This window comes from Histoplasma capsulatum (assembly GCF_000150115.1).
Source record: "Histoplasma capsulatum G186AR genomic scaffold supercont2.13, whole genome shotgun sequence".
Lineage (NCBI taxonomy): Eukaryota > Fungi > Ascomycota > Eurotiomycetes > Onygenales > Ajellomycetaceae > Histoplasma > Histoplasma capsulatum.
The window spans coordinates 759,270-783,033 of NW_025544813.1; the positions used below are offsets into that span (position 1 = coordinate 759,270).

The following is a 23,764-nucleotide window of genomic DNA, read 5'->3' on the forward strand; positions in this document are numbered from 1 at the left end:
AATTATCTCCGAAGTTTTTCTGTGGTTAAGCCTGACTGACTAAGCTCTCATTTCGGGGCCGATTCGGCTCGGCATCTCCGTCAGTTGTTGATTGATAATTTTCGGCCCGAGACCCAAAACCCGGCCATTATCAAGTCTGATTTCATGTCTTGGCCCAGAGAAGTCTATCAAGAACTCTGTGGACCTGATAATCCGTGTTCCATCACCCTCAGGAGAATCTCAATGCAATAGATGCCACTGCAATGTAGTTGACTAAGCATAGTTGCAGAATTGGATAGTTAGTTAGACCCAGAGCAAATGGTTTGTTGAATCCTGTTCATTCTTGAGATATAAAACTGCTGCTTCCTTTCTTAGAGCCATTCAGCCACACCGCATAGACAGTAGCCGTTGAGCAAGTCGCAAGAAATAATTTGCAAGAGGTATCGGCGGCAAATTGGCTCACCGTTTTAGCAGTTTGACAACTTTTTACTCAAACAAGCATGAAACGTTATGAGCCCGATTCCGCGGTCCCAGCAATTTCTATATACATAACGAGCTATAGTGTGAGATCCAGCAGGCTTCCAAAATAGTAATAACAATGATAAACTAAACACACCCATGATGGGTTAGATGCCTTAGATCGCCGAACATTTCAGAGTTTCGTAGTGCTCTATGTAGCTGCCCTACTCAAACTCAAGACTTCATCAAGTACGTGGACGAAACGTGTGTATAAAGTATTGCTCACATTTCCAATAGATGGACTGGAAATTTCCTATGAAATTTTTATTGTAAGGAACCGCTGTTGGAAGATTAAAAGACACTGAAATGGAACTGATAGTTCGTGGTTGGTTGCGCATAGCGCTAGTAGAACAGAAGTTGAGAATAATTGGGTTTGGGTAATCTATAGCCACGAAGAAGATAACAGAGAGCGTTTGATTTCATTCCTGCTACCGTTAAGATTTAAGCGGTTTGGCTTTGTGGAGCTGCAAGCCATTGAGTAATCGAAGGGAAATCAACCAGTCCATAGCACGGATGGCAATTTCTGACCCTCTCCAATGCATGTTCGAGAAGAGGACGTGGTTCTTGATTCGAACTCGCTCATTCACGGTAAGCATCTCAAAGTTACAACCGAAAACTGAAGAGCTCAGCTGTTATAGTCCACGGTAGCGTTTGATATGGTATCTGGAAGATCCATAAATCTTGGATACTGCCATCCCAGGCATCCGTCGTGGAGATTTGGGGAACACCTATGCTCGAAAAAAAAGAGCGGCCCGCACAGTATCAACAAAGACGAGCATAAGGCAGTGAGTAAGAAGCAGTTTTCTGGTCTTTATATGATCCGATGGCTTGTTGACGCGGCTATAAATAGTGCTGGGTGTACCGCCGAAAAATGTGGCAGGTTTATTGCCTCGCGTTAGCTTCAGCCAAGTCATCCACCACCACCACAAACCACCACCGCCGCCAACCACCACCACCAGCCATCCGTTGCACCACCAACTTCTATCCGCAGTGGACCGGCAGCTCTCCACTCTCGCATCCTACATAGCTTCCGACCGACCAGCTCGACTCTTACCTACTCTCTCGCGCCTATTTGCTCCTCCCTTTTGGCTGCGCTCCCAAAAGCTTTCCGTGCCGCATTCGCTCCTATTGGCTCGTTTGTTAAGCTAGCTTGTCCAGCACCCTTCGCACATTCGGTCATCTGGTCATATCCATACACTCGACTACGGTTACCTGCTTAGACAGGATTGCTCGAGGACGCCTTTTACGGTCTGACAGCGGAATATCTTTGGTATCGAGTATACGTTCAGGTTGCATTCCAGCTATCCTCCACCGTAAATATTTATTTACCCACACATACCACGCCAAACTTTAAAAAGCCTTTACAACAGCGCACAACAGCATCATGTCTGGCGAAGCTTGGCTCTACTTGTTGGCGGTACTGATAAATGCCGTCAACCTCTTTTTACAAGTTTTCTTTACGATCATGTACAGCGATTTGGAATGGTGAGTCGGCGCATTCTCCCAATCGATTCATCTACGGCGTGTCCCCTTCTGGTATATGGGAGCTTTAAGAGCTGTCTATGAATATGAATCAAATATTTCTAACCAGCTTCTACGCGGATGCTGCAGTGATTACATTAACCCCATCGACCTTTGCAACCGGCTCAACGCATATATCGTCCCAGAAGCCGCTGTTCATGCATTCCTGACGATCCTCTTCGTTGTTAATGGATACTGGCTGGCTATAATTCTGAACCTCCCGCTACTGGCGTTCAATGCGAAGAAGTGTGTTCAACATTTTTTTTTGGGTGGAGGATAGTTGTAGATTATATAAGGCACACAATCCACTAACTTGTCCTGAATCCTGCAGGATATTCGATAACCAGCATCTTTTGGATGCTACTGAGATCTTCCGGAAGCTCAATGTTCATAAAAAGGTTTCACATGCACCTCCGTTCTCCTCCGCTTTCCGGCATCGGATGACTAATATTGCTCTTCTCGCTCGCAGGAATCTTTTATCAAACTTGGGTTCCACCTTATCATGTTCTTCTTCTATCTCTACAGTATGATTGTCGCCCTGATCCAAGACGAATCACATTGACTACGTGAGAAAGCTGGGAATGCGATGCGGGATGGCCGTCCGCGCGGCCTGTAACCTCGCAGCTACCAAGCAGCAGCTACAATCCCAGGTCAACGATAATACGAGCCGACCAACTTTGAAAATCTGGAATAGAACAGTGGACATTTATTTGTGCAATAATAGTCCATCCCACCACCTTAAAACCTACATATTCGACCCATGACGTGTTATTTTTTTTTTTTTTTTCATCTTGCCTCTTTTGCCTTTGCGAACAGCGATTGACTATTGATAGAGCTGAGTGAATTCGGTAATGTTTTTCATTTTGATTTTTGTTTCTCTACTTACATTTGGGGGGGTTGATCTCCATATGTGATATGGATTGGGAAATGAGAAATGATTCTGTATTAGTGTTTATTTATGTCGCTACTTACAATTTCCAACTTTTTTATCTCTCCTTAATGCTGGGCTAACGGACATGAGTGGAGGGACGCTTGTGGCAGATGGGCACAAAGTGTACGAATTTCGAGGTGTATGCAAATGCAGGTGTCGGAGTCTACATCTTTTTCTTTCTTATTGCTATTTACCTGCCAATCCTTGTGTATATACGCCTGAGGCACTAATGAAGAGCGTATGATACGCGCTCTTTCCCATTGCATTTGCTTATGTTTCGGTACGTGGGGGCTGCGTTGCTGTTCTCTTGTTTAACTCCTTTTCTGCAGGTATTGAAACATACTTGATGGCAGACATGACAAGCTGTACCCTAAAATTCAATCTGGGGTGTGTTATTTTCCGTTATTCCTAGTGGCGTTGAAGTGATATCTTCTTGCATTATCCGAGCCCTTGAAGCCCACTGGAAGTTTGATATTGGCTGCACATTTGGTCTGTTCAGGTAACCGTAAATTTTGACCATTTTCAATAGCAACGAACCATTTTCATCTTCCTGCATTATATCAACTTGTTGCGCAGCAGAAATAGACGCATAGCTATGGCTTCTCTTCTGGGTGCCAATTATGAATCTTCCAGCGACGATGAAGTTCAACAAAATTTGCCGGTCAAGTCAACACCAGCTCCCGTCCCAGCTCCAGGGATCGTCGCAGCACCTGATGTCTCCATAGAGGTTTGGTCCCTACATTCTCTCCCCTTTGGGCAATGTACATGGCGGAATATATTATGCGCCATTCCGATATCTTTTCATAAGCTCATATATTCTACAGGATTCTTCGCGCTTACAGCTGATGCTTGCAAAATCGACCGACACCGCCTTAACTTACAACGCCACCTATGATGACCTATCACGACCAACTTTGGGACCGGAAAATCCCTTCCGCTCCGCTCATGGGGGCAACGCGCTGAAGAGGAAAAACGTATTAACGGGGCATGCGGAAGAAACTTTGATAAGCGAGGCGACGTTTAATTCTCAGCATCGAACATTTCAGGCCTTTGGATACACGCAGGATCCAAGCGTTCCTGGGGCATTTGTCGGGGATTTGGAGGCCGCCGCACGTCTGGGGGGTAAAAATGTGGTGCAAATGCGTCCTTCCAAGGAAGCCAGCGCTGCATTGAGGAGGAAGAGGCAAAAGAAAGGGGATTCTAGTATCGTCGAAGGAGAAGGCGCATATCTCGGACCTTGGGCGAGATACGAGGATGATGATCTCATGTACGAGGAAGAATTGGACCTAGCCGGTCGGGAACTGGCCAGCGATGAGGAATATATTGACGAAGCGATTGTGCCGTCGAATGTACCAGCTATGGATAAAAAGGCTACGGCGTACAAGGAAGATACGTCCCATACCGAAACGACAGAATTTCATGGTTCGGAGCAGTTCGATTATCAAGGAAGGACATACATGCACGTTCCCCAGGATCTGGACATCGACCTCAAAAAGGAGGTGGGCAGTATCAAAAACTACGTACCCAAAAAGCTGGTCCATACCTGGAAATCACACACAAAACCCATTACTTCTTTGCGCTTCTTCCCCAACTCAGGACACCTCCTCCTCTCCTCCTCTGCCGATTCGAAAATTAAAATATGGGATGCCCACCACTCCCGAGAGCTTCTGCGGACATATTCTGGCCATTCCAACGCAGTCACCGACACCACCTTCCACCCAACGGGCACCACTTTTCTCTCAGGCTCATACGACCGCCAAATCAAGCTCTGGGACACAGAGTACGGCAAATGTATCTCCCGTTTCTCAACGGGAAAAACACCTCACGTCATCCGCTTCAACCCAGACCCAGATCACTCCCATGAATTCCTCGCTGGTATGTCCGATAAAAAAATCATCCAATTCGACACCCGCACCGGTGCCATCACGCAAGAATACGACCACCATCTCGCCGCCGTCAACACACTTACTTTTGTCGATAACAACCGCCGCTTCATCTCCACCTCAGACGACAAATCGCTGCGTGCGTGGGAGTACAACATCCCCGTCCCCATCAAGTTCATCGCGGAGCCGTATCTGTACGCACTCGTGCGTGCAGCTCCCCATCCCAATGGCAAATACGTCGCCTTCCAATCCGGCGACAACCAGATCGTCGTGTACGCCTCGACGGATAAGTTCCGCCAGAATCGCAAGAAGAGCTTCCGTGGGCATAACAATGCTGGATACGCGATCGATGTGGCTATCAGTCCTGATGGCCAGTTCGTCACGTCAGGTGATAGTGGTGGATACGTGTGTTTCTGGGATTGGAAGACAGGGAAGATGTGGCATAAGATCATGGCTGGAGGGAAAGAAGGGGCGGCGATTACATGTGTGGAATGGCATCCGCAGGAGACTAGCAAGGTTGCGACGGCTGGACTGGAGGGCGTTATCAAGTATTGGGATTAGGATTGGATTACACTGGGTTGTAATGGGCTTTTTTTTTGTTCGTTTTATTTATTTTACTTGTCTATCCTCCGGCATACTTCCTTTTTTATCAAGGCTGTGAATGGTCAAGGGGTGACGGAGTTCTGAATATTCTTCGGTCTTACTACTACCCATTGTGTCATGATATAGTTATATCTATTGGAACGCTAATTATTCCCGAGATCATAAAACAGCAAAAAAAAAGAAGAGAGATTCTGATATCATTTTATCACGGTCAATATTTTCTTATTTTTACAAAGGCAAGCAAGCCATAACCTATACGTACTTGTAGACTTGATAAAACATATGCATTTAGTTTCAATTGGCGGATATCATCATAGTCACATTAATACAATGCTTCCAAAAGGTCCAATGGGCGGCCATCAGATGACGAAACATCACTGTAAATGAAACAAGATTTCATGCGTTTTGTCATTTGGCCATGCGTTAATAATTCTAAATTTCTCGCACAAGTAACTTCAATAAGGGGAAAGAAAATGGAATCCGTTCAATCATCCACTTATGCATACTCAAGCCCATATCCCTCGGCCTTTCCACGAAGAAATGGTATTTCATCGTGCTGTTCGCTTCACTTGTAAGGAAAAACATTGATGAGCCGCTTTGCTCAACACACCCAGCCAACAATTCCTATATATATACCAGGATGCTCGCTGCCCATTTTAGTATCAACTGGCCGGAAAGAAGATATATGGATATATAGCACTAGCCTAAAAGCTGGTCATGTCAATCCAGCTCGCTACAAATCCCAACCGCCGGCCCCTCTCACCTTGCATCCTCATCACAAACTCATCAAAATTCAACTTGGCCCCCGATCCACCACGTGCCTTTGCTTCCCGCTCAACTTGGTTAAGCCTGCTCCACCGCGCGAGCGTTTTTGGGGATGGTGGAAGTGGAGGTGAAGGCGGGTTGGGTTGCGTGTTAGTTTCGTCCAGGGAGGACGAGGAGGATGGCGACGGTGGGGAAAAGAGGGAGACGGAGGAATGGGAACGGTCGACATCGCCAGCAGTAGAAGTGAGTTGTTGTCGGCGTGGAGACGAGGAGGCAGATTGATGAAACCGGAGGCGGAGAGGGAGGGACTGGTTTCTGGATGGTGTGGAACGGGGCCGCGAGAGGGATTGCTGCTGCTGTTGTGGCCGCTGTTGGGCAGATACAGAGGTGGAGGTGGAGGCGGATTCATAGACGGGCGATTGCTCGAATACTGAGTGTTCGTAAGGAAGGGTGGTGGAACTGGAGACTTCAGTTATATGGAGGCTGCGACCTGACGCCGCTCTGTCAGGCCGGTTTTGAGGAAGGGTTGGGTCAGGAGGCGTGGGGCCGCTCTCTGCTACCTCGTATTCTTCCTCCTCTCCATATTCAGTATATCCTAATCCTTCGGGTACTGGAGGGAAGGGTTCCAGATCTGAGTCGTTAGGGCGGTTTTGAGGGAGGGTGGGATCTAGCATATTATAACGTTCGGAAACTCTTGCAGGCTGGCCGGTGATATCTTCTTCGCCTGGAGAGGATAAGGAGTGGCCTGGGATACCTCCGCCGCGCGAGGATGGGTGATCGACATCGTCTAGTAATTGCCCGAGAGGTTCCTCCCTCGGGCGTTCTGTCGAGTTTACATTTCCTTCCGTTTCTCCTTGACCGGGTTCCTCCGTTTGCTTGTCGGTATCAATGCCCTGTCGAAGATAATGGTTTTTAGGGAGTGATGCCGTAAAGTTATTGATCTCCTTCGCCCATCGTTGTCTCTCGACCTTCGTCCGGCGTGCCTCCATAAGTAGATTTTCTTTTGGCTTGAATATGAGATCGAGAAGCTCATTGAGACCTTGCTGGGTAACCTGATATAGAACCTCCTTTCCGACATCCTTTTCTGCTTCAGGGACCTCGAATCCACCCCAGCGTTCCGCTACAGGGACGCTACGGGATGACGTTGACAGATTCGACCTTGTCTCGTACTCATTGTCAGTGATGTCATCCTGGAAGCGAACCTTGGACGATGATCTCGACCGTGGAGTAGGTGGGTGCGACTCTTCTTGTACTCGTTGTGGAATATCTTCGACACCATCGTGGAAATCCTCCGCGTCACGGTATCCCGCAGGAGCAATGGCGCCATCTTCCTCGTCTGTATAGAACGCCCGCCTGGCCCATCTTTCATCGATTCCCTCTCTCCTTATCCGTTGCATCCGTTCGCGATCTGCCTCATCAATCCTCTGCATTGCACAAGCAGCGATCCTAGCCCTATCAACTGGATCCGTGATTTCTTCCAAGGGTATATAGCTGCCTAACGCATTAACTACGTCCTCTGACCGGACCTGCTCATTAGGCCATTCGCTGTAGCTGCCCAGGTACGAATCAGAGTCGTTCCCTCCATTATCTTCTTCATCGCCATACTCTTCCTCATTATTATCTCCACGGGCATGTCGATTGCGTCTACGAGGCCGAGTAAATGGAGGGTCGGGGAGTCGCAATCTAGAGGTGAAAAGGGGGCGTGTCCGACCAAACCTTTCTCTAACAGCAGCATCCGCAATAATTGCATTCCTATCACCTGTGTCATCCCCATCTTCTCGCAAAACGCCGGCATTATCGATAATTTCCATATCGCCTTGCAAGTTTGTGCGCTTGCCTTCGCCAATTCTCGAAGGTTCTCCAGGTGGGATATTGCCCGGGAATGCAGAAGAAATAGGCTGGCTCCCAAGTATGATATCTCTCGTTCCGCCTTCCAAAAAGTCATCTTCCATACCGGCTACCATGTCCCTAGTCAACTCTCTACTCAGCGTATAATAAGCGCGGAATATTCGAAGGAAGTCCTTTCTTTCCACATAGCCATCTCTGTCAATGTCATACCCTTCAAATATTCGCCTAAGCCTCTCATGAACACTCTTATTACTGAAACTTGCCAGTCCTTTCAAAAATTCTTCAAACCCGATCAAATTATCTCCATTGGTATCATAGAAAGAAAACATCCGATCGTATATAAGGCTTGGTGGTGGAGGCCGGATCGACGTATTTGGCACAAAGCATCGATCAAATGTTTTCCGATCGATCGCCATATTAAGCTTGTTTGGATCATTGACCCACTCAACATTTGCCAGACAGCGGAACTGGTCCCATAGCGCATCCAACTCTGTATTCTCAAAATTCGTCTCTTTCATAAGCCTCTTTGCGAGATTTCGTGGCAGACTGCGCGGCAGCATAGCCGGCTTCCCCGGATACCAAACCGGCTGGGGCTGTCGCGGGTTACCTAGGAACGGAGCGGGAATACGGACTTTATAAAATAAATGTGTTTTGATATGAACCTGCATTGCCTCGCATGTTTCGCAGAGATCGTAGTCAATACAGTTGGCACATCGATATCTTATTCCCTGAATTGGCATCGCCCCACAGCTATTGCACGTTACTCCCCGATGAATATAGCCATCCCGCCGCGCTTGATCCTCAGCAATATGGTATAGCAGGTTGAGCAAGTTCTGGCCCTCGCGGGTGGGTGTGCCATCGTCATTGCCATCTCGCCATGAAAAGATGCTTTGGTCATCCACAGTTGTTGCAGCTTGATCAGAAGTTTGTACAGTTTGCGACGGCACTGGAGGGTCAAGGACGCTCGTTCCGGGGCCTGTGAGGCGTATTGATTCGCCATTCAGTCTCCGCCGCCGTAGCTCCTCGCCAAATTGGTCGGACTCGTTGAATCTCGTGAGGGCAGCCGTGATGTTCTCCCCGGAAAGCCCACGATCTAGCAACTCAGTTGACAGATATTGCCACTCACCCGTTTCAAAGAGAATAGTATGCGACGACCGAAATTCCATCGCTAGGAAATTATCAAGTAGGGCATTCTCGATGACGGATCGTATGTACTGTGCGTGCTCCCGCGTAGATTCAAGCTCTTCCTGAATCTGCTCGACAGATGGCAACTGTGATGGGATGAGGCGACACTCAACAGAACGGCCACCATCTACCTGCATTCGGAATGTCCCGTAAGCTTGCCCCGATCTTTCCAACAGATCCAACGCTTGTATAGGTCCTGAGAAGTCATTAGACACGCGCGACTCGCCGCTGGGAAGTGAGATACCACCGCGCCGCCGTGTACCTCTCCTACGGACTGCATTGCGGCGATGGAGAGGTGGAGGAGTCTGGGAAGAGACGTAACGGCTATGAGCATAGAAGATAGCGTATGCGGCAACTACACCTGTCAAGATATAAATCGCCGGGCGAAACTGCGTAAGAGATGTTGGACGTGAAGATGCGTCAGAAAACATCTTGAACCAAAGGAGGTGTGTCGGAATGCGGAGCTTGTCAGAAAGCGAGCATCACCGCGGTCCACGAGCGTCAATACAGAAGAGCAATGACAACGGTGTGGAACGGTCTAAAAGACATGTTGCATGCGGATCGAGTGACTTAACAGCCAGTGCCAGGTTTCAGAAGCTATAGATACTAGTAGATTTGTTGCTTGTCTGACCAGGGAAGATCCCCTTGAGTGTTAAAAAAAACTTAATTGCCGATTCGGGAAGAGGCTGAGAAATAAGCGCGCGGTAATTCACTGTCAGAGATGGTATCTCGGCGCATAAGATCCTCAGCGCCTCTTATCGCAAGGATGAGAATGCGGTAATGGGCGGGGCCTTTTGGGGATCTAGGGGAGGCTTATATACTTTTCTCTGGGGCTAGACAAAATCGACAAACGGAAATGGTTCGAAGAAAAACCAAAGTGAGAGGCAAAGAAATGAGGAGGCTTCCACTCTGCATGGAATTTTTTGCCCAGCTCCGAGCGGCCCGGGATCAGATCGCTCCGCGGTTGCCACATAGGCCGCCATGCGACACTCCTATTCCAATGCAGAGAAATTGGCTAGGTGCAGTAGTAGACATAAGTTCTGAGTACAGCCACCTTCTCATCTTCAAGCAATCAGCATCAATGCACGCCATACAGCGTTTTAGCAATATGAAGTGCTACTTTCGTTCATCACTTTAGAGCTGATCTTCTGTTTACGGTGTAAAACGCGGAAAGACAGTTCGGGTGCCACTGTAGAAGCACGCAGAAGTGTTAAATTTTCTTGATGATACCGCTCTAATGTGATGAACTGCCTGTGTTTTCAGAGTTGCTCTATAATTGTCTCTATGTTTGCTGTGTGAAACTTCATTCATCTTCACTCTAGAAATATGAAACTCTACTACATATATGAGAGGCTGGCAAACCAGGAGATAGCTATAGAAGTATAGGAATCCTTGGCGACAGGAGGACATCAAAATAGCCAGTAAGAGACACAACCCCATCGAGCGTGCGAAACCAGGTCAAATGAAATACTAAAGGACAGTCGAAACATAACCCATATGGAGATTCTCCCAAACTTGCCAACTATGCCAACCCTTCCTGCTTGCCCTTAACACTGGCCTTGTTAGCGGCATAAGTCGCGTCGCCGCGATCGATGATTCCTTCCGCCTCTAAATCGTCCAAAAGCTCGAGCACATAGTCTTGACAGTTATAACCCGCGAATTCATTGTGGATAACTGCGTTCTTTGCAGTGTCCTTGATAGCTTCAACTTTGAAAGCGGGCACGTCGCAAAGGTAAACCAGTTCCACGAGGCTTTTTGATTGGCGGGCGTTTGAGTTTTGCATTTCGAAACGGTATCGAGTCGAATAACCCACGGCGTGGAGTATGATCTTTTCGGAATCGGTGGCTCCCTCAACGAAGAGGCTCCAGTGCTTATATACACCGCTGCGGTAGATGGCAACATGGAGCTTGACAGTTGGAGGCATACTAAAAATCGCCGAAAAGTACCGTGAAAAGTTTTTTTCAAGATGGTGTATCTGTAGGAGTGAGGCTGCGGGGAGTCCAGTCGACCGCTGGCTGGATACGAGGGGGATTGGAGGGAGAGTAAGAACCTAGCACGAGACAGGAAAGCCTTGGACGAATTGGACAAGATACTGGCACGTTGACTGTGAAGAGAGGATAATTGAGCGAGGATGCAAATCAGAAGTCTGAGATAGAAAACAGCCGAGGGTTAAGGCTAATAGGGACATGTATCGATAGAGCGGTAGAGATATAAAGAGATTTAAGGGGGATTTTTCTTGTGAATCAGGATAATGGATGGAGACAGTAAAAGCTGGGGATTGCGATGATTTTATATACAACTCCAAGCCGGACCCTTCTTATGTATGCCCACAGGAAAAGGGGCTTGGATAAACTGGGTGGTGTTTGGGATATAACCCTTCACAGCGGGATGATGAAAGGAAGACTGCTTCTGGCTATTCGGGAATTTGAATTGGTTTCAGACAAACTTTGCAGCAATAAACAGCAAATCATATGTGTCTTGTTGGGTGGCATCTCTGTAAATGAGATTTCAGAACATGCATATAAGTGTTGGTCATGTTCTATGGATAAATAATTTGCTGATCCGTGACGCATGAATGAACTTGAAAGCATGCCTCAAAGTAAATTGAGCAGTATTAACCAATGATATTCCTGTGATTTGTAGGAGGACTAAGATCATGAAAAGAGTAATCGGTTGGTTTGAACTAGCGAGCTAAGCGGGCGATGAGAAAGCCCGTAGGCGCTCCGCAGGGGATCCAAGATGATTGAATAACTTCGGAGCCTGGCGGCTAGCATAGGAGAGTATCGGTTGTTTGGGAGGGCGAATTGAAGCCCTGGAATGCATATGAACCGATGTGCAAACAAAGAGAAGCGGCGCGTATGCATGAATTGCAGCAAGCTGCTTATATATTTACCAGGTCACAGGTTCGAACAACTTAGGCGCCTCAACTCCCGAGCTCTGAATGCCATCAATTCGGTAGTCGACCAAGCGAAGGTATCCCGCCATCTTCTTAACGTGTAGGTAGCATAATGCTCCAATCGTGACAGCCCTGCTTCCAACATCTCAACACTTGAGATGTCGAACGCACGAATGGTGTGAGTGAGAGTCGAAGCCATTTCTTTCAAAATGCTTTCCGGCGACTGGATGAAAATAGACAGATCCTTTAGATAACAGTGAGAGTTCAGATTTGCTGAAACAGTGGGCTGGAAGCTGGCAGGCAAGCCAAATACCAACCGGCTTTTAGTATTCGCCCGCTTTTCAGATCCCTCGCACCTATAATAGTGAGCTTTTGTCGAATGCGCGAGCTTGAGTTTCAGATCGTAATAATATACTCCCACAGGCTTGATGTTGGGCTGAATTTCATGCGAATACTATCACAGATTTTCTAACCTGGGCTAATTTAAAACACATTAATAGCGAATAATGTATCTTGTAGGAAGCAGATCACGGAAGTAGTTGGTTATCATTAAGGAGTTATCAGCTCCTAGGTGGGCGGTATAGGCGATGTTATGGTCACGTGCCGGCGGAGCTGGGCGGCCCGCAGGAAGCAAACATATCTGAATAATCAAAAAAAAAAAACGCGTTCTACCACAAAACTCTCTGGAATATACAGTTATGAAGCCGCGCTAATTGGTCCAAAAACCTCCAGGTGATGGGAATTCCACGTTGTCCCTTGTCCTTTTTAACTCCGTATTCTTCGAAGACGCGTCAACGCAAATCCCAAACAAATTATTTACACGGTAAACTCCCACCGGAATCCCAGCAGAATCTCAGTGCCCGCCATCCTCCCACAACCGTCCTTTGAAGCATTTCTTATCCTCATAAGCCAGCTTTTGTGTCAGCAATTATGGATGAGGCTGCGGCTGTACAGGGCCTCTCGCTCACACACCCCAATGCAGCACAATGGAACCACGAACTTATGCTTGAATTCCAAGCAGCACTCGAAAAAGATCCAGCGGCGGACCTGATGTCAATTATCTCTGATTCATATAGACGAGAACATCGAAAAGCTCAGTATTGTGAGCTCTCTTATGCAGCAAAAATTAATCTCAGAACAGTTGATGAGCTCAGCGATCAACTCAAGCACAAGCCAGAAGTCAACTTGCTGGATGTGTTTCCAAAGAATTATGTTCGCAGGATTAAAATGGCGACTGCTGGCTGTACAGCACCGTCTGCGGAGGATACTGAAAAACAGAGTCCTCCGGAGTTCCGCACACGTCTTGATCTCGCTGACTCTGCCACGGTTGTCTTTCCATTGTCCGAGACAGTTACCGCTCTTCTTGCGAGGTATTCACACCCAGAGGAACCAGATGATGCAGAGCAAGCACTGATTTCCTTCCTCAAACAACTGCTTTGGGACTCACCCAAACTCTGGGAAAGCCCCATCAGAGGTGTGGTCGTCAAGTGCAATGAGGAAGTCGTTGCCAAAGTGATTACAGGTGATAACAATGACACCACAGAGTACACGACCATGCAGTACCTCGCAGAACGCGCGCCCGACATCCCAGCCCCCAAACCCCACGGCCTAATCAGATTCGGACCCTTTCGCGTGATCTTCATGTCATATATTCCGGACATGACATTGGCGCAAGTCTGGTCCAGCCTATCACCCAAGGAGAAAGTCTCAATACAACAACAGCTAGATGATATTTTCCGTAGATTGAGGACCCTTCGCCAGGAGGATGGCAATGCACTTGGAGGTGTCAGTGGAGAAGGGGTGAAAGAGTACCGTGTCGATGAATGCGCCCGCTGGAAAGATATCACCACAGCCAGAGAGTTTAGCGACCTGCAATTCTCCGCGCGCCATCATGGCAGCAAGACATATATCAAATTCCTCCGCTCTTTCCTCGAAGATGAGAGTGCTACCATGCGCGGATCTGTGTTTACCCACGGTGATGTCAGGAGAGAGAACATTATGGTGAAGCAGGATCCATATAACAACAACACCTACATGGTCACTGGTATTATCGACTGGGAAGATAGCGGCTTTTATCCCGAGTACTACGAATGCACGATGCTGACATGTAATCTGAGCCTGGTAGATGAGGATGACTGGTACCTTTACCTTCCAGAGTGCATTTCGCCGTTGCGATTTCCTGTGCGTTGGCTTGTTGATCGGCTCTGGGATATTCACCTCAAAACTACATAGTTGCCACAGTTGCAAGATGACAAGAAGTTGCTGTGCGGTACTATAACTGAATGAGAGAGAACCGACTGATGGAGGATTAGGGTGGGGAAAACATTTGTTGTCATTCCACGATCTGATATGGGATCTTAACCTGTCAGCGGGAACTAATGATTTTTTCTATAAAAAAAAGGGGGGTAAACTGTCGACAGAACCTCAAGGCTTGGCACAACTTCAGAACGCGTAGCATGCCTGACCGATTCAATTTGGAATTCTAGTATGACATTTTTGATGTATGTGTTTAATGTAAAATGTAATTGCGTTTCTGCTTTCTCCACTACTGAAGGAGAGAAACTTTTGTTAGCAGTAGAGCGACCGGCTGAGGCCCTATTTATTAGAATTCGAAAGAGCAGAAAGCCGGCTCGAACCGAGTTGTAAGATGTTTGCAAACTGAGGAATAGATAATTGAGAACCACGGGTAATGAAGTACGTTTTACGGAATCAGGGTTGGGTCTATGAGCTCCGAAATCTAAGTGACCGTGAGATCAGAACTAAGATATCTGATAATGAGACTGAGAAAAAATTTGATCCTAGTCTTATATATGGTTACACAGTCAGTCTACTTATAATACCTTCTGTGAGAATAGCTTGCTGAAGAAGAAGAGATCAAATGGAAGAATTGCTCATTATTCTTATATAAGAAAAAGTATCTGATAATTGAAAAGTATATTCAGACTGCACTGAAGCCTCTGATATACTTTCAGTGTTAAAAAGAGTACTCCCAGTATAAAGATTTTCTAAGACACTTTCAGAAGACACATCTCAATAATTGTAGATATAACCTCTACAGTCTTTCACTCTGTGATAAAATGGATATGCAGGATTATGCAGTGATAGTCCATTTTATCTGCGTCTGAACTGATATTATTACACATTATCAACTACATTTGTTAATCTGATACTTGTATTAAGTAATAGACTAAACCTCTGAATCTGTAACTGTATTCAGTGTATATTGAAGCATTCAGAGCTACATATATACTGCATAAAATTTATACCATTTCTATTTTAGTTTTCTAGTCATCAGTCAAATATATTGTCATTTGATATACTTTCACTCCATCATTGTATGTATCATCATATGTATGTAGTATTACCCAAATTCTGTGGCAGCAATTTGCAACTTTATACCATGAGGTCTTTTTACATTCTAAAGATTTTAATTGTGCCGCCCACTTACGCCGTAGGGCACTTGAATAAATAACCAATCAACAATGAATAGAATATTGTGGATGCCTGTCACATACCCACCAACCAAGAATGGTAAAGATCCCCAGTGTAGAATCAACCACCGCATCCCCACCGAGCAGGCAACTCGATTTTACTGCAAAAATCGACCTTTAGAACCCCAGCAATTTCAACAACCACTGATCATTTTGACTTGTAACTGTATGATATTATTAAGTACTTACAATTATGTCAATTAATTTTGAAGTCTTTCAGAACTTTATAGCGTAATAGAAAGTGATAATTCAGAATTTTGAACTATAAAATTTACTGGGATCTGAATATCAGATAAACTGTAATCTTCTATGAATTATGAGCAACGCGCCCAGCCCTTACCCTAGCCCTAAGCCCTACCTCCCATCGGTATACCCTACTTCCTGACAGAGATTGCTCAGGAAAGAGCCGGGTTATCTTTAATGAACAGATCCTGAAGGTAAAGGAGGGTTGACAGCTATCTGGTGGAAGGGCTAGCCACCACTTCGAGATGCGAAACCTCCTTCAAGCTGCCTCGAGAATTATATCACGGTTTGAGGTAACTTATATATAGTAGCTTGGGTTTGGTCTTTCGACCAAACATTGTGCCTTTTTGGCTGGTTGGCGTAGCGGTAGAAACCAAGTACTGGAAGGTTCTTTATTATGATGTCATGCAGGGGAATTTGGTCTTGGCAACATGCCCTGAGAGCATTATCAAGGATCGCGGAGGAATGGAAGAGACGAGTATCATACATGCGAGTCCCAATGGTAAACCTCCTGTCAGTTGATCGATAGAGACCTGAACGGTCTAATGTCTGATCAGTCGTTGCCGGATTCAAGCTCGTCTTGACAATATTTCCGCACTTCCTCTTGGAGGGGATGTGAAGCCTGTAGCCTTGGTTGTTGTACAGTATATCCAAGACACAACATGGAATAATACTACAATACATGATAACCAAGATAACTACTCATCCTCAACAAAATCATCAAAAGGCCAATGTTTCTCTGTCATCTCCTGATCTATCTTATTGTCCGAAACAGAGTCGATGGCCATCTTTTTGAACTCCTTCGCTCGCGCAATGGCGTCCTCAAACATCTCATTTGATGTCCATCCATCGATGCTGACTCCAATTGCATCTCGAATGAGAGAGAGTTGAGAGTCTGTCTTTTCATATTCCTTTTCAATGCGGAGGGTGTCCTGGGCTTCTGACAGGTCGAAGGTTATGGGACATGGAGGTACAACTGCATCAGTGCCACCACCCCCTTCAGCATCTGCGCTGGTGACAACCTTATCCCAGTTTTGCACCATATGCACTAAATCTGCTTTAAGTTGGATGTTATTCCCTTCCCAGGGGTCACCCGCATGGGTAAATGTTTTGCGTTTCAGAAGATGACTTCTATCGTGGTCAAGAGCGTGGAAATGTGACGGATTAAAACGTTGCGTAAATCCAAGATAATAAAAATGTAGGTGACGGCGCCGAAACTGTTCCAATGCAGTGGAGCGCTCATGAGCACTCATTTCATCAAGTGTCTTAGGTAGTTTGGGTGGGATGAAGTGAAGTGATTCTTCATCATCATAGTTCTGGATATACTGCGGGATCCCGGCGGCAAGGAAGATGGGAAGAGCCGAACAATATTGCCAGTCTATCAGACCAATGATGTCCAAGTCCTTGGAAACAAAAATGTTATTAGGTTGCAGGTCGGGATGGCGCAGGATAGGCCTATGCAGACTTTTATCCTTTGGGACGAGGTAAGGTGCTATCTTTAGATACTTCTCAAGTGTTGCCATATGTTCTTCAGGGACTGATTTCCGATAATTTGTAGCTTCTCGGTATGCTCGCTCAAAGGGAAAGCGTGGTTTCCCGTAGGATTGTAACCATGCTAATTCCTTCTCTGCAATAGCTGTGAGAGACTCGGTAGCGTCCAAGTCTAAATAAATATATTAGAAAATATCCTTGAAAAGTTCGCTGAGGACAGATGGTAACTTACGTGGACCGCGATTGATGTTACAAAGCAAGCGCCGTTCCCCATACCACCACTTCAGAGATGTAATTGGGCCAACACAAATTTCGCCACGACGGGCCGTGACATCAGAATCCTGCGACGGACGAATGATAATACCTTTCATTTCTGGAGGTAAATCGTGAGAATAATATAGACTACCGGATGCCGGAAGATCGATGGCAAATAACTTTGCCTCAAGTTGTACCAATCCCTTGAGGACTTTCAATCGTTGCTTGTCTGAAAGGGTGTACCATGACTCTCCGATCGGATCCCCATTAATTTTCTCCATAATGATGTACTCAGCGCCGACAGGGTTGTCGGGGTTTGTCGAGTAATCCAAGACTTTAGGTACAGGAATATCATGGGAACGGATTAGGTCCAAAGTTGCGACCTCGCTCGCAACTGTGAGCCGTTTGGGGACGGTGGATGGGTAAGGTAGTCGGGCAAGAACTTTCGCGCCATCATCCTTCATTGTGATTTCAAAGACACGGTTAAATCCACCCTCTGCAAGCTTTTTGAAGCTCTTGATATCAGTTTCATGTCGGTGGATGGAGGCAGCCGCAACACGTTTGAGCTCTCGGACACTAAAAACAAGGGCTCTCTCAGGCAGACGAAGTGACTCATTATATCTGTAGATCATTTATATCGTCAATATCAACCTTACCGCTGCAATTCGGCATAGGTGAGTGATAGCACTTACATCCACCTCCCAGAAGTGTACTCAAATAACTCTCGATTTGTTTCAACAGTTTTGCTAGCCATGTGGGAGGCTGAGTAATAGCCGAGGTAGGGGATTCCAAAGTTATTTCGGCGGAAGCACCTAAGAGCGGTTTGGTTGGAAAACATCGTTAGAAAAGAAGAAAGAAGGAAGAGAAGAAAGAAGGAACAAAAGGAAAGACGCTGAGGAAATCGGAGGTCAATGAATGGCCCATGACATAATATATACATAGTTCTAGTTAGCAGAACATTTAGACAAAAACTAGTTAGCGCCGGAAAAATTAGGTTGTGCTCCAAGTGTTTCTGAAGCAACAATCTCCTGAAGCCGCTATCCAATCACCCATAGCCCCTTTTACTATTTCTAAACACAAACAATTTAATTCAAAAGAATTCTCGTACAAATGACCTTCAATATGAGCATTCTATTTAAAGTTACAGCGCTTAGTGGTTGTATGGTCGATTTTTTATTGGCCGGTACATAACTGATGCGCTCTGTCTACGCCGTAAGTTAATGTAAGCCTGTCGATCGTCACGGAGCGAATATTTCCTTTAGCCGCTTGTTTCACCTATTCCCTGCTTCAAGACTGCATTGGTTCACTATGCAGTATCTAATCTTGAGAATGCTTCATTCGTAGACCGGGGCGCTTAAGAGATATGATCGAAATAGAGATTCTGCAGCATAAATATGGCCATCCTCGCCGCTGAATTCGACTGCATCCTCCAAACTATCTACATCCAATCTATTATTCGTTCAACTCGAAAGTCTTACCCTTTCCTTTGGCACTTAGCTTATACAATATATTCTCAACAATACTCCAAGTATCTTCTTGGTATGTTCCATCTTGACTCATTTAATGGATTTTTCTAATTGAATGGTAGACTCTGTGGAACAATGAGGGCACTCAAGGAACTCGGTGAATCCGTCGCTAGGGGTGGTTTTTGGAAGAAACTTGTCAACCCAACGGTGGGCCGTGGCAAAACGGCATGGCCGACTGCTCCTGCCGATCAAGTGAGGATTGGCGTTCGATTTGACTACGATGGCGAAGTGACCATAAACGGGGTTGTGCATCACAAGTACCAGTGTCAACCGAATGCTGGCAAAATCCCCAGTTCGATCAAAACCTGGAGAGATGCGAACGGTGGAACGCACTCTGTAATGACCAGTATCTTCATCAAGAAGGACGGTACAAAGGAAGAGGTTCAACAGGCTATTGATGAGGCTCTTAAATCTATCTGAAGGCCTGCTAGGTTATTGAGACTGTTATATGCATGTTTGAAGGTCCTGCTTTTGTTGTTGGATTGAATTTTTCAGTTGAGGTACACAATAAAGATACATGGTTGAACAGGATTCATCATCTTTACTATCCTCACAATCTAGTGTTTATTTATTCCTTGTGCTGTAAGAAGTTATATATACTAGTTCTTGGCTAGGTTCCCAGAACTAGTCAAACTCTGGGAATGATTACTTTGTTTCTAAATGTTGCTAAGCTGTTCCTAGAAAGAGCAGTGATGAGCTTTGTGATCTCAGCAACAGCTATTCCCAGGACTTTACTGTCCCACACTGTTAAAAATAAACAAAGAACTCTCAACTTATGAAGTTGAGTACAGATGGCATCAATAAATCAAACTTCAAAAGTTCTACAAATCAACAATCAGTTGATCCATTTGCATTCTCCTTTTCACTTCCGCGTGCCAATTGCTGGTGATGCTCTTCTTGCCTGAAGTGTGGACAACCATCACTGCTGCAGGGTGATTTTTGTTCAGTGTGGGAACTGCTGCTTGATCTCCCACCAACATCAGTTTCACATTTTCAGATCCAACAAACACTCATCTTCTTCTGAAGTCCATGGTGTTTTTTTGTTGTGCTGCTGCCCGATCCCTGCATCCTCACTTGGACCCTTGATATGAGATTCAGTTAGCTCCTCATCTGTGGTACACATGGCATCCATCAGGGAGCCTCTGAGGAAGTCAAGGAGCTTTTCTGTGAAGATGTACACCAGAACAGAAACACCTCTGGGGATAATTGTTTTGGGGGGGGGGGGGGGGGGGGGGGGGGGTGGAAGTTTGTCCAGTGCCGTTAGGTGCTGCTCGGTTGGAGTGTGTGCGTGTCGAGCTTGTAGAGCACTTTGTGGCGGCCACCGGACCCATGTCATGAGGCTTCCATTTGGACTTTCCATAAACTTCAAAAGCTCGTGTGATTCGAGACCGAGACTGGGCCATAGACCGAGACCGGGATGGGCATGTGGTGATGGATGACCGTGAAGAAATCTAGCATCGCTTCAACAACAGTTCCTTTACTGAATCTCTGTCATTGCCGCTGCTCATGACATAATCATGATCGGAGGGGTTGCTTTCGCTGCTTGTGTCCGACTCACTCCCCTTGTCGCCCACAGGCAGCATGGTACTCTCAGGAAGGCTTGCCGGGTCTCCTGGAGGATGATGGGAGATGGCTGGCACCACAACAGCGAGCAATGGCTGCATGGACCCAGGATCGGAACGGCGCTTCCGTCCTTTGAAGGGGTTTTGGTTTTGCCCAACGTCGCTGATGTTAGTCTTGCCATGTCGGTCTGATTTTTCCAAGTGATCCAGAGACATGGCATGGATGGAGCTCACATCCTCAGCAGAAGATGCGAATGTTCCATTATCCCTGGACTCATCTTCGGTGCCGGTCTCTGTATCTACAACATGTGTGAGGAACATGAATCTATGACAGGAGCGAAAATCACAAAACCCACCTCGGCTACTGCTTGGCCATTCTTGATTCTGTGTTTCATCATGGCTCTGGTCCAACTCTGACAAGCGGGGTTGCACCTTCAAAGCTGGCATATGATTTGATTCTGTGTCACTGATGAGTGACTCCAGTAGCATAACGCGTTGGAACATGCTAAGAGCTCAAGAGCAACTTGGGAGCTGGTGAGGCTTCATTGCTCTGCTTCTGGCCTTGAGCCTCATTCCTCTTGAGAGCACCTGAAAGGAGATTTGGGTTAGAAATGAAAGAAGTTGAAAATGCTCAATGCCCTAGGAAGAGAAGAAGGGAAAATGCAGAAACCACTGAGCCTGAGGCACCTTTGGGATTGCGTCCCGCATCGTGGAGATGCTGTCGCGAGTCTTCCCCAAGGGTTAGATCCACATTGATCCTGCTTTCGATGAGGCCTTCAGTGTATTCATTCTCTGTAAAGGCTGTATTGAAATTGTTCAGCTGAACAGCTTGTTCCTGATTTTGGCCCTTGTGACTGTCTTTAAATATGCATGGTGATGCACTAGAAGGGAGACGATTGGGTAGAATATGTGTTTTTAATGATGCATTGTGCACAGGCTGTGTGTGAAGGGGTACAGATGGGTACAGAGGGGGGTTGATGAAATTGGAATGGGCAGATAGGCATGAGAAGGAAAGGGGATGGAGAGGATTGGGGGGTTTGGGAGGGAGTGATGTGGATGTAGAGCATGCAGGGTGAAAATGATCAAGATGGGCTTGATAGGTGTTAGGTTCCAGAAAAGAGGGGGTATAAACAATGAAGTCCATAATGACCAAATGGTGTCCACCTGCTCTGAGGTTGTCTCACAGGCTGTATGTTCAAGCTTTCTGATGGATTTCACAGGAGAAAGAAGACCATTTATATAGAATTTTCAGAAGTGCAGCACACACCAGCTCAACAGAGCAAGATGACTCAAATTTCACTCTGCCTAAGGGATTGGTGGAATTTTCTCACCAAATCAGCCTGGTGCAGTCTCTGTACTTCCCAATGGCACCCCACCCCCCCCAAAACCACATTTGAGAGCTGACAGCGAACCCATCCCAGCCACCCCTCACACCATGAGCCACACATGTAATGCCAGAATGCAACCTGAGCAGGTGCAGGCAGCAACTATGACAATCATAACCTGTTGAATCAACCCAAGTGATGCCCAAGTGGTGCCCAGGTTGGCTGTGATGATAAATTGCCCAGCAGATAAGAGAATGTGAACAAATCACATGCATGTTCTGCAGGTGGAATGCAACAACCAGCAGAGGACAATGTTGCAAGCCAGACAGCTGTGATCCTCTAGCTTATATGGCTCTCTTTACCTCATTGTCCAAGCTTTGTCTTCAAATATGAAATTGAACATTGAACATATCATTCTTACAGAGGTGAGGGATGATGTGAGTATGAATGGGATCTGGGGAATGCAAAGAGCAAGAAGCAATGATAGCCATTGATCTTGACTCCAGCTCATTTGAGTGAAACATTGCAGGGGACTAGTTGTCAGTGATGCTAGGGCCAGACAAGAAGATTTTATTGTTAATCCTTCCTCAAAATGGCAAAATATTCATATGAAACCCTGACCTCAGAATTGATTCACCAGGCCACTGATGCAGCTGTGTTGCAATTCCAAGTCCCAACCCACCCTTGTGTTCAGCTTCACAAGGAATGAGGCATTTTTACCATTGGCTTGAAACATGGCATATTCTTTGCCCTGGTATAAGATGGAAAAAGAAACAGGAGGAGAGAGGAAAGGAGGAAAAAAGAAATGCAGTAGAACAACTGCAATGAAAAACAAGTTAAGAGATTGTGTAAAAATTCCTGAGTGAAGTCAGAAAAGCTAAGAAAGTAGATAGGCAGGAAACAGCAAACAAGAAAAGACAGAGGGTGATTGAAACAACAATCAGTTGATAGGTATTCTAAGGGTGGTTGAGGAGTCATAGCAGGTTGAGCAATAACTGCATTCAGCGATGGCGTGGTGGCGGTGAGCCAGCCATTATTTGTCAAAAAGAGCAAGGGTATAGATCGCGGGCCGCCGATGAAGAGGAGAAGGAAAGGAAGGCAAAGCCAGAATGAAACAAAAAAAAAATGATGAAGTGCGTGCACAACAGAGAGAAGATGGAGCATCTTATATAGCTGAGGTGGGTGATGTTGTTAGGTCACTAGGGCAAAAGAGCTCTCTCACACCAGCGCCATGCTGATAGTAGAGGGGACAAACCCTGAACAGGCAAAGCTGAACCTGAACAGGGAATGCTAGACCGGATGGGGATGGCGCCAAACTGCAAGGGCGTGGGCCACCAGAACCAGGGGCGCCGAAGCAAATCGAAATACTCCTTTCTATATTCTACTCTCAAGAATTCTTTACTTATACTCAGTTATATAGTACAACTATAAGCTCATCTTAAGTATATTTCTTTATGATATATATCTTAAGCATTCACTCTTTACTCTGTAAGCCCTACTAGATATTCTTATTGTTTATCTTAGATTATCACTGTAGCTATTACTAGTCATTCTAGATATATCTTCACAATATATCTTAATCTGTGATAGTGGCACTATCTTCTGACTTAGTAAACAAGCTCAGCAACACTATATAAGCCTCAATCTTATCTTATATCAGTGAGAAGCTTGCTAGATTAGAGACTAAGTAGCATAACATCTTATTATTTGACATATACAACATCTCACTATATGAAACTGA

General features: G+C 46.0%; 9 protein-coding genes across 9 annotated transcripts; 5 read left to right on the top strand and 4 right to left on the bottom strand.

The window, feature by feature from the left end:
• Positions 1-1,038: 1,038 nt before the first annotated feature.
• Positions 1,039-1,525, top strand: HCBG_08218 (uncharacterized protein; the record flags this gene model as incomplete). The annotated part of the gene is made up of 3 exons (XM_045435267.1): positions 1,039-1,086; positions 1,137-1,283; positions 1,349-1,525. The coding sequence occupies 3 exons, from the start codon at positions 1,039-1,041 to the stop codon at positions 1,523-1,525; spliced, it is 372 nt and encodes a 123-aa protein (XP_045284573.1).
• A 357-nt stretch (positions 1,526-1,882) lies between these two features.
• On the top strand, positions 1,883-2,581 carry HCBG_08219 (ER-derived vesicles protein ERV14; the record flags this gene model as incomplete). The annotated part of the gene is made up of 4 exons (XM_045435268.1): positions 1,883-1,983; positions 2,110-2,265; positions 2,351-2,417; positions 2,489-2,581. 4 exons carry the CDS (start codon positions 1,883-1,885, stop codon positions 2,579-2,581), a joined length of 417 nt encoding a protein of 138 aa, XP_045284574.1.
• Positions 2,582-3,526: 945 nt separating this feature from the next.
• HCBG_08220 (pre-mRNA-splicing factor) lies at positions 3,527-5,635 on the top strand (the record flags this gene model as incomplete). Its single annotated transcript, XM_045435269.1, has 2 exons — positions 3,527-3,677; positions 3,775-5,635. The coding sequence occupies 2 exons, from the start codon at positions 3,546-3,548 to the stop codon at positions 5,392-5,394; spliced, it is 1,752 nt and encodes a 583-aa protein (XP_045284575.1).
• A 505-nt stretch (positions 5,636-6,140) lies between these two features.
• HCBG_08221 (EF hand domain-containing protein) lies at positions 6,141-9,745 on the bottom strand (the record flags this gene model as incomplete). Its single annotated transcript, XM_045435270.1, has 1 exon — positions 6,141-9,745. One exon carries the CDS (start codon positions 9,663-9,665, stop codon positions 6,141-6,143), a length of 3,525 nt encoding a protein of 1,174 aa, XP_045284576.1.
• Positions 9,746-10,756: 1,011 nt separating this feature from the next.
• Positions 10,757-11,158, bottom strand: HCBG_08222 (uncharacterized protein; the record flags this gene model as incomplete). Its single annotated transcript, XM_045435271.1, has 1 exon — positions 10,757-11,158. The coding sequence occupies one exon, from the start codon at positions 11,156-11,158 to the stop codon at positions 10,757-10,759; it is 402 nt and encodes a 133-aa protein (XP_045284577.1).
• A 1,902-nt stretch (positions 11,159-13,060) lies between these two features.
• Positions 13,061-14,818, top strand: HCBG_08223 (uncharacterized protein; the record flags this gene model as incomplete). Its single annotated transcript, XM_045435272.1, has 1 exon — positions 13,061-14,818. The coding sequence occupies one exon, from the start codon at positions 13,061-13,063 to the stop codon at positions 14,360-14,362; it is 1,302 nt and encodes a 433-aa protein (XP_045284578.1).
• A 1,570-nt stretch (positions 14,819-16,388) lies between these two features.
• Positions 16,389-18,531, bottom strand: HCBG_08224 (phosphotransferase enzyme family protein; the record flags this gene model as incomplete). Its single annotated transcript, XM_045435273.1, has 3 exons — positions 16,389-17,527; positions 17,588-18,231; positions 18,303-18,531. The coding sequence occupies 3 exons, from the start codon at positions 18,362-18,364 to the stop codon at positions 16,563-16,565; spliced, it is 1,671 nt and encodes a 556-aa protein (XP_045284579.1).
• A 680-nt stretch (positions 18,532-19,211) lies between these two features.
• On the top strand, positions 19,212-19,556 carry HCBG_08225 (uncharacterized protein; the record flags this gene model as incomplete). The annotated part of the gene is made up of 1 exon (XM_045435274.1): positions 19,212-19,556. One exon carries the CDS (start codon positions 19,212-19,214, stop codon positions 19,554-19,556), a length of 345 nt encoding a protein of 114 aa, XP_045284580.1.
• A 1,031-nt stretch (positions 19,557-20,587) lies between these two features.
• HCBG_08226 (uncharacterized protein) lies at positions 20,588-21,019 on the bottom strand (the record flags this gene model as incomplete). Its single annotated transcript, XM_045435275.1, has 1 exon — positions 20,588-21,019. The coding sequence occupies one exon, from the start codon at positions 21,017-21,019 to the stop codon at positions 20,588-20,590; it is 432 nt and encodes a 143-aa protein (XP_045284581.1).
• Between the last annotated feature and the right edge of the window lie 2,745 nt (positions 21,020-23,764).